Source organism: Polyodon spathula, chromosome 24 (assembly GCF_017654505.1).
Source record: "Polyodon spathula isolate WHYD16114869_AA chromosome 24, ASM1765450v1, whole genome shotgun sequence".
Classification (NCBI taxonomy): domain Eukaryota; kingdom Metazoa; phylum Chordata; class Actinopteri; order Acipenseriformes; family Polyodontidae; genus Polyodon; species Polyodon spathula.
In genome coordinates, this window is record NC_054557.1 from 13,345,725 (window position 1) to 13,355,322 (window position 9,598).

The window sequence follows — 9,598 nt, forward strand, 5'->3', positions numbered from 1 at the left end:
AAATCCCAGCTCAGCCACTGACTCACTGTGCGACCCTGAGCAAGTCACTTAACCTGCTTGTGCTCTGTCTTTCCAGTGAGATGTTGTAAGTGACTCTGCAGCTGATGCATAGTTCACACACCCTAATCTCTGTAAGTCGCCTTGGATAAAGGCATCTGCTAAATAAACAAATAATTATGTTTTGGCTGCATTAAGGTCTAGTAAAGTCAATATTCTGCTTGCACAACACTGTAAACAGAATACTATGTGCCCTTATCGAAACGTTTATATAATTTTAAACCTGGCCTTTTGAAGTGAATGCACTATTGTTCATTAGTGCTTCAGCAACCTCCAGGCTCCCTCCTGTGGTCACAGCTAGACATTGTTTTGAGAAGAATCTACCTTTTTTCAATGCAATAGCACAGGGGTGGCCGATCCTGGTCCTGTAGATCTGCAGAGTCTTCTGGTTTTTGTTCCACCCAATTGTTTTCTTAACTGGTCAACACTAACATGTTTCCTAGGTCTTTGGCCATTGATGATTTAAAAAGACCCAGAAAACCTGCAGGATTGTGGATCTCCAGGACCAGGATTGGCCACCCCTGCAATAGAATAAACATGTGATACAAATCGGTACAATACCAGTGAGCAATTAAATAATCAGAAAAGACGAGTACAGTAGACTCTGTAATCCAAGCTGACCTACCATTATGAAATCAAACATCATAATTCCGGGATGTCTATTGGGTTTGACCCGAATTTATTACAGATGTGTGATGAAATATAATACAGTAAACATAATATAAAGACATGTCATTTTTAGTATGGTATAAATTATGATCAGTACTCTGGACTAGCTGGAATAGGATCTGTAAATAAACTGGTAGTCGATTTACTTCAAAGGGTGCAAGAGTGTTTTGCTAAGGTTTGTTTATTGGAGTTATTAAAAATAATATTTAAAACAACATATGTACTTACATATGGGCAATAACTCATTTGCTACCCAACTTAACAATAATAATATATAGTATAGAGAATACATTATATAAAATAAATGCATGTGACCTGCAAAGCAATGCCAGGATATCTGTCATGTTAAATAACAGCTTCTTATTTATTGACAGTATGACCATTGTGTTATTATACCTTGTTACACTAAAAAAGATATGCCTGTAATATGTTACCACTCAGCTTAAATACAGTGCTTAGACAATAAACAGATGAAGAAATTCAAGTTCCATTCATTTACATAACACAGGTTCTAAACCAGCCATTTGCAAGCATTACCATACAATGTAATATGGGGGGCCTGTAGATAAATCAAAGAATAATCCTGTTTGTTTACATTAGGTTCATGGCTTTGGTGTTCCGTTAGATGCTACAAATAAATACCTGCGCTGAATGGTTTCAATTGCAGGCATGCTTAAGGGATAGTTTTATAATTAGAAATAAATAACTGCTGTAGTTTCTGCACCCACCGGATGGCAAAGCTAATAAACAAGGCTGCTTACGGAAAGCTGGACATTTGCAACAGTGGTACGGCCTGCCTAAATCAATGGGACTTCTATTTAAACAATTTCATTACTGGTGTTCGAAGGTTTTATGTGCTAGCCTGTTAAGTTGTGAACAAGAACTCGCTTAAAAACAAAGAATATCTGAAAAACAAAAAAGAATGTAGTGGCCGTGCTCTGAATCATCTTCCACTGCATATGAGCCTGTCAACACAAGCATGACATCTCTATCCGAGGGGGTTCTGAGGCCATGCAAAGCAGCAAACCCCAAAGAAGGGACAGCAAAGACTTGGTAGGTCTTTGTTTTCCTCCTTTAAAACTGAACTATTCAAATGCATAATTTCTACGGATTCATTAATTCAGCAGCACAGAAGGCATTCAAGGCACTTTTTATAAAGGGATGAAAATGCAAAAAAGTGCACAGTGCTATCAGTGCAAGATGAGTGGCTCTTGATCTTCTTCAATTGCAAGTGTCACTCATACACTTGTTTTATGTGTGAGTTCTAGCTTTTTATAATGCTTAATTCTTGGAGCATTAAATAAACTACTTGATATAAATACAAAACATACCCTTGTTCATATGGTTTTCCACATATTTGATGGCTACATTTCTGTAATTTATTTGGCAATGATTTCAACTGCGCACAAACGCACTGTTCACTTTATGTATTAGCTACATAAATAAATATTTGACTTCCTTCTAGAATGTTATACTTGCATCAAGCATTTTATAATAATAAAGCCCAGCCAGGTGCAAACTGACAAAGGCATGAGGAAAAGCCTTTTTTACCTTTGAATGTACGTGTGTTTGTACATTTTTGTCTAACAACCCAGAAAATCGCATTTCCAGTGTTCTGGTATCAGTTTTACAAAGACATATTAAATGACACTTCAAAACAAAAAGGTCAAATAGATGTTTCAAGCCAGAGAAATGTTTGTTGAATTTAAAAAAAAAAAAAAAAAGAAGAAAAAGAAGAAAAAATAAATTCACCAACTCGTTGTTCTCACAATAGCAACTCTTCATGATTCCTGTCTGTCAGTCTGTCAGTCAGTCTGTCATTCCTGGGCAGCTGGGTGCCTAGCTGTCCCACTCTCCTGACTGGCAGTCCCCTCTGTCCTCGTCGTCCGAATCGGAGGAAACGTTTTTCATCCTTTGCATGGCTGCTTTGATACTGCGCTCCAGCTCGTTCCCTGACTGCTTGTTTGTGTCCCTGTTAGGCACACGTTTTATCTTCTTCAGAGCGACTCCGTGTCTGATGGCTGATAAGATGCTGTCTCGGATGTCTGCAGGTCTGTTGGTGGCTGCTTGGTCAGGCTGCTCTACTTTCTTCAGTAAGATCTGGCCTCGCTTCAAAGAGGCCAAAACCTCGTCCATTGAACCTTGGGGGGGGGGGGCAGATTTAAGAAAATTGATTTTAAAGCTGTGATTAACACTCACTTAAGAGTTGATTTTACAGTAGCACAACATTTTCTAAATGGTGATAAAGTCTAAGTGATAATTTCAATCTCAGAATGCAGGCATGAGAAATAGATGCCAGCCGCCTAATTCACTACCAGTTAAGAAGCACTTTCTTCAGTCACAGAAAATAAAATGTGAGTACAGCACAATTACAGACACACCTGGGAATAAGACATGTGTAACTTAAATATCTTCTGCCACATTCCAGATGTCTGTATCATGCATATTGATATTTTACCTATGTTTTGTTTCAGAGAATTTTTCGTAGAGTCGGGCGCTTGCGGTCTTTCACAGATGAGGGGTCGAGGCCCGTCGGGCTGTAGGTGTGAGGGTGTGGAGAGAGCAGGAGGGAGTGGGGGCGGCGGAGGGAGGGGGGGAGGAGGAGGAGGGGGAGAGAGAGGAGGAGAGGCTTGGCTCGGCACCCTCTCACTCTCTCCTGGCTGGGGAGGAGAGCCGGGCGGGAGGAAGATCTGAACGGGGATGTCGTTCTGCTTATTCTGGCCACCCTTGTTTTTCTTGGGTTTCTTTGTGGTTTTTATGGCCGCTGCTTGGGAACAGGGTGCCTTTAACACGAGACTTGCTGGGCATTTCTGAAACAGGGCAAAGGGAATAAGGAACAAGAATTAGAATATGCCATGTGCATGGACTAGACTGTGAACAGTTGCAATTTGAGTAGTACTGTTTTGAAGGGTATCTAAGAATTTTCATTCCACGAATAACAAGAATGACTTGGGAAGCTGGCTGCACATGTACGAAGAGTAGTAAGAGTTTTTAAATCAATTTCAGCTATCAAATAAGATTTGCAGGGAAGCTACAATGCACATAAATAAAATGAAATATATAAAAGTAATTTTAAATCTATCACCGACATGCCCTGTACAGAACTATTTGAGTATTTACTTATTTCTAATTGCTATACAGTTTATTTTTGATCTTAAACGCTGCACACATTAAAAGATGCAGTCACCTCTCTAAAGGCCTTCAGTCTGTGCAATGTCTTCTGCCGTTCCTGGTCCACCCACTCCTTCTTCTTCCTGTCCTCGTCCCTATTCTGCTCTCTTTTCTAGAACACAGAATAAACCAAGTCACTCGAAGCAGCTCAGCAGTGGCAGCATTAGCGGGCAATGCCAGTCCCTACCCGTGCTCAGCAGCTACTCACCATCTGAATGCTGTGGTGCTGCTGGAAGCGCACTGTGCTGTCTTTTGCCTGTCTGTGCTTGAGCTGATGGGCCTCCACACACTGATCCTTTAACAAAGAAAGTTTCACTGTGACTCCAGCGACCAGCACGCGTTCCTATTATGCTTCCTTTCAGATTTCCAACACAAAAAAACTAGAAATAAATCCCATTGCTCAATTATTTTCTTTAAAGGAGAAAGCCAAACAATATAATTAAATTATAATTCTAATCATATATATTTTTTTCATTCATAAAAAACATTAACCCACTAAGTAATATTGGCCTCACTGGATGACAGTCTATTTTGTAATGTTTAGGAGAATTTTAACTGGCACCTACGTGTTATTTTAATTTTCTCTTCAGCGATACTGTTCCGATAACTCTAATTTTGTTATCCGCAAACGTTAAGTCTAAATGCAATGTATCAATTACATAAAATACAGCTTGTGTTCTGATTTTTTCAAAAAGAAAAATTAACCTGGTACTTAATGGTACAATACAGAGTTAATTAAAGACTGGAATAAATCAAACTAAACTAAACATGCCCCCGTGTGAAGGTAACACGCTCATGTGTTAGCAGTCACATAGTTGCCCTGCTTCTTTTTTTTTTTTTTTTTTGTTGTTGTTGTTGGGAGAAGCACCTGCTCTAAGCACTTCTCTACTCTACTGAAGCTCAGTTTATTATTTCATGCAGATTTCCTAGCCGAGTGTTTGCAGTACCTTCTTGTTCCTCAGATAGGCCCTCCTTGAGCAGATGCCTCCTCTCTGGGCCTCCAGCTGCTGAAGGCGTCGATGCAGAGTCTTCATTTCCGACGAGGTTGTGTCTCTCAGTCCCCCAGTCTGCTCAGCTGTGAGCAACTCATCCAGATTCTCACATGTGTCGTAATACACAACCTCCTCTTTCATCTCTGCAACACCAGCGAGATCTCATCAATTGAATAAATTAAACACTGTTTAAACAGTTCCTCACTACACAAAATATTAAACCAGGCACATAATAGCAAACTACTCATTGCATGCCCAGAAACTGCAATTACAGTTTGCACTTAGCATTTTCCAAAAAAAAGATTACATTGTGAGACCACGCATACCAGCTGCCTGGAAATAAATGTAAAAGGAATTATTCTGACTACCAAACCAAGTTTACTGCAGCCTTTTCAAGTAATCCTTTTTTAGACCCATTTTGTTTCAGTATAATGGCTTTATTACCTTTAATCTGTCTCCGTACAGTGTCTAACTGAGCCAGTAACAGCATCTCTTCATTCTTCAAAATCTCAAACTTCACGTCGTATAACTCCAGCTGTGCCTCGTAATACTGCATTTCCAATTTATCGACGGCCTCCACGCTGTCCTTTTGATCAGCAAGACTCTCCATCTGGGGCAGCAAAAGCACATGTTGGAGAAATACTGCAGGCAAGGCTAACTTCATAACACCTTTTTAAAAATGAAAAGACTTATTTTCTGGAGACTTCATGCAACTTCTGTCAATCAGGCAGGTTAAAGAATACTATGCCCAACATTAAATCTGTCAAGTGATATTTTTAAGACATCTGTGCACCCAGTACAGCCCTAGTCGAATGCATTATTTTCATGTTTTTAGCCAGTTTCACCGCTAGAAGGACTGACGCATGTAATTCAAACTCATGCTCACTCTGGCAGTGCGTTTAGCGGTTGTGTTCTTACACTATTCCTGATGTCTGCTTTCTTGCGGTTCAGGCACATGTCCTTGGCTCTCATGTGCTGCAGCGTCTCCTTGGCCAACATGAATTTCACCTTCTCCAGTCTGGGGGCAGCAGAGGCCCAGGACGCCTGGCCAAACCTCTTCTTATCCTCCACCATCTGCTTGTGCATCCCTACAGACAGTAAGAAGGCACTTTACACAAGAGATGATATGAACCGTATGTTCAATGAATGATCAACCATTACAAAAACTATATGGGGTGCTGTACCTTCACCTAGGCTAAAAAAGAAAAATAAACACACCCTTATTGTAGCTGCATACTTATTGTCATCTTTTCTAACTTAGAAAAGCTGATAACGCAGATTGCAAACCAGTCCACACTTGGGACTATGCATTTGCCTGAGATGTATTTTAAGACTGGCATCCATACAAAAAAACTTTCAGAGTAATGCTGTCCATACATATTTGTTTTAATGTATGCATCTTGACAGTCTTAAAGAACATTTGTGAAGCGTGACACTGATTTAAATAAATAAGGTGAATCGATTGGGGAGAAACATTATCCGTTTGGATTAGCCAGCTCTGAAAATAACTGAATAAAATCTGAAATGATGACTGGATTCTAAAAAAGAAAGACTTTTTTAGGAAGAATTTTGCGCACCGACCTAATGCTTTGATCAGTACTGCTTGCAAGCTTTGCTACTGTTTCCGTAGCAAACACGAAACTGAATTACACAGCTGAAAAGTGATGCTGCCTTGTGACATCAGGTCACATTTTATACCTGCCAGTGCCTTTGAGGTTTCTACAAAGTAGTTCACAGTGATGTCCTGAATAGAGCAGACAGCATCCTCGGCTTGTTTCCTCCACTCGTCAGCTTCCTTCTGCAGAGCTTCTATTCTTTTTGGACCCAGATCATCAAATTCCAAGGATTTCTGAAAGAGCGTGGATCACCCATTAGTTTTAATTTCAAAACATATTGTTACAATTTCTATACAGAACAACTATCCGCAGTAATGACTTGTTTCCATAGGTCACTGGTTAAAATCAAAAGGAGATATAGATATTCCAGTACTGACAATAAAAAAACAGTGGCAAAAAACCATGATGGATACTTGAACACTTTATGTGCGTTTAAAATCCTCTGTGCAAGTATTTCAGGTTATTATCCAGCCTCATAGTAAACACAGTATTCGAGCTTAACAAACAGTCCTTGAATACACTACATCTGGTAATAAAGCAACCATTGTTTGTTTCCTGGATTGCACTACATTAATTCAATGTTGCAGTGTTCACTCAGTATTAACAGTAGTTTTTACCAGGATCTCCATTTTATACAGCATTGCTAGTTCCCTCATGTCTCTGAAGGGTTGCAGCAGGTACTGGTAAAACTGTGTTGCCACGGTAACTAATTCCTGGTAAGCCTCATCTTCTTCTTCATAAATCTTTAACAGAGCAACCATCTTGTCAGCAGTTTTATGGCAACGGATTATCTGCAAGGGAAGAAGGTTTAATACTTCAAACATTTACTTTTTTTTTTTTTTTTTTTTTTTTAATTGAACAAACTTGAACGAAGAACTCTGACCCTGGAACAGCAGGAAAAAAACAAACAAACAAACAAAAAACACTAAGGTGTTCTGAAGCAACATCTATTCCAGTGTGAAGAAAACACAGCTGAAATTGTAACTTCTTGTTACACACTTTTTCCCCCCTTAAACATCTAAAAGTAATTTTTTAAATTTTATTCATTTCCTGTACACATGGTTAGCAGATAATACAAATATACAGTATAGATATTGTTCTGTTTCTAGTGGGCTTACTGACATGAATCACACGGAGGTTTTTCCTAACTAAACGAAACTAAAAGTTACTACAGATAGTAACTGTTACCTGAATACCTAACCCTATCAATCTACACAGCATACTCCACACTGAAATATCATTCCTACTCCTTTCTAATTATTATTATTATTATTTAAATCCAGAGTAGATCCCACACAGTGTCTTGAAACTGTTGTGCTTGTTTTGTCCGCTGGGCTTTTTGATCATTAACAGCATTTATTTTTTTACAAGCAAGACCATCCTTTTTTGCGTTTAACATATTAATGTTTTATTGCATCATGGTTCTCTGTGTTCTATGGGGTTCTATCCAGACAGGAAGGTGACGTCATATTTTCCTTCAAACCCTGTTGCATCCATTTGTTGTTCTGTGAGTAACAACACTAGTCTTACTCAAAAACACATCTTCTATTCTATATAACCAGTTTACTGTGTGTTATTTTAAAAAATAACAGGTTTACTGCGCTGGGTTTACTTTTCTTTCTACACAGATGAAGAATGGCTTTTGTCTGAAACGTCCTGAAATAAATAATGTGTTTATTCATTTAAACCTTTTGTGTACATCCAGAAAAAAAGCCCTGTGCTTTGTGTGTGTGTGTACAAATATACGTCCGTGTTAGTTTTGTATTTGAGGAATGTTTATAAGGTATGTTTTAATATAATAGACCTGTACAGCAAAAGCAAATGTGTTTACTGCAAAAAAAGTTGCAACGTCGCAAGCCTCCGTGATGACATTATGTGTAACTAATGATATGCAAATGATATTAGAGAACTACGGAGTCTCTCTCGTGGGCTTACTTACCTGTCTCAGATCTTCTTTAGTTCTCGCCACCTGCGCCTCCAAACTCTTCTGTTTAAACTCGTGGAGGTTCTCGAAGTATTCCTCCACGTCCCTGTCATCCTGCGCAAACAGACAGTCCAGCACGATTTTCCGACCACAGACATCAATAGCTGCGTTGAAGTATTTCTCCAATTGCCTGCAGGGTGAGTCCAAGTCCCTGACTGGGTTTTCTGCGCTGTTACCAGCTGCCTTGGTCAGGAATAAAACATCCCAAATATTTCCTCCTTCAAACTCGCTCAGGCTGGGGAAACATTGCTGCAGCACGTCGTTGACACTGGTCAACTGCCTGTGAACGTTTTTTAAATCACAAACCGAAAACAGTCCGGCCCAGCTGGTTTGCGTGTCCAGTCCTGAGAGCTCGCTCTTTTTCTGCTGCCTCTGCAGCGTCCGATTATGACAAGTGACAGCAAACTTGCTTTCGATTACATTCCACTCCACGATAAAGCCTAACTTGAACTTCTCGTTTTCTTCAAAGACGTTGGGTCTGATGGCTACCCAGCCGTCCAGACTGTCCATTCGTTCGCAGTCCATTGTCGTCATTTTCAGAAAGACAGAGAAAGTTTTTTTTTTTTTCAATTTTTTGTTTTGTTTTTTTCCTCAGAGAACAGCAGTACTCCGTCTGTTTACACGGGCCTCCATTACTATGACGTCAGAGGCGATACCCGTCCTTTGACCCCCCCCCGTGACTTACAAACCGTGTGACCAGAAATATTTTTTTCATACACAATTTCTGTTTTGTTTTAAACAAATCAAAACTGGAATAGCAATAACAGTGGAGCTGTACCAAATACCTGCTAGCACGTCGTTGAATCAATTAGGATGCAGTCTGCAGTGTACAGCAGTAATAAATATGTAGCAATATGATTTCTTTAGCCAGATTTCTATGGAATATTAATATATTTCCCTTGTAACTAATTTGCGGAAGAAAAATGGACACAAATCCTGTAGAATGTTTTTTTTTTCTTTTTCTGTAGGGTTGTAGTGCAGGCACATTGTTAAAAGCGGGACAACACAATCCTACTATTAATTAAGAAAAACAAATGCCGTATTCCTTATTGTACCCACTGGTTTGTAACTACAACACCTGTCTGCATAACTGCAAGATACCAGACAAA

General features: G+C 39.4%; 1 protein-coding gene across 1 annotated transcript; it reads right to left on the reverse strand.

Moving 5' to 3' along the window:
* Positions 1-713: 713 nt before the first annotated feature.
* On the reverse strand, positions 714-9,136 carry LOC121299372 (WASP homolog-associated protein with actin, membranes and microtubules-like). Its single transcript, XM_041227094.1, has 10 exons — positions 8,445-9,136; positions 7,123-7,296; positions 6,588-6,738; positions 5,808-5,977; positions 5,334-5,499; positions 4,845-5,032; positions 4,106-4,192; positions 3,914-4,009; positions 3,185-3,536; positions 714-2,867 (listed from the first exon to the last, which is right to left on the reverse strand). Exons 1-10 carry the CDS (start codon positions 9,021-9,023, stop codon positions 2,566-2,568), a joined length of 2,265 nt encoding a protein of 754 aa, XP_041083028.1. The 5' UTR covers positions 9,024-9,136; the 3' UTR covers positions 714-2,565.
* Positions 9,137-9,598: the final 462 nt, after the last annotated feature.

What these genes read in the sequence shown, in the direction of transcription:
- LOC121299372 (XM_041227094.1), bottom strand. Translation starts at nt 9,023, where the DNA reads ATGACGACAATGGACTGCGAACGAATGGACAGTCTGGACGGCTGGGTA. An exon ending in GACTGAAGGCCTTTAGAGAG is followed by an intron (nt 3,537 to 3,913) that starts GTGACTGCATCT and finishes GCCCTGTTTCAG; the next exon opens with AAATGCCCAGCAAGTCTCGT. An exon ending in TTCTCTGAAACAAAACATAG is followed by an intron (nt 2,868 to 3,184) that starts GTAAAATATCAA and finishes CCCCCCCCCAAG; the next exon opens with GTTCAATGGACGAGGTTTTG.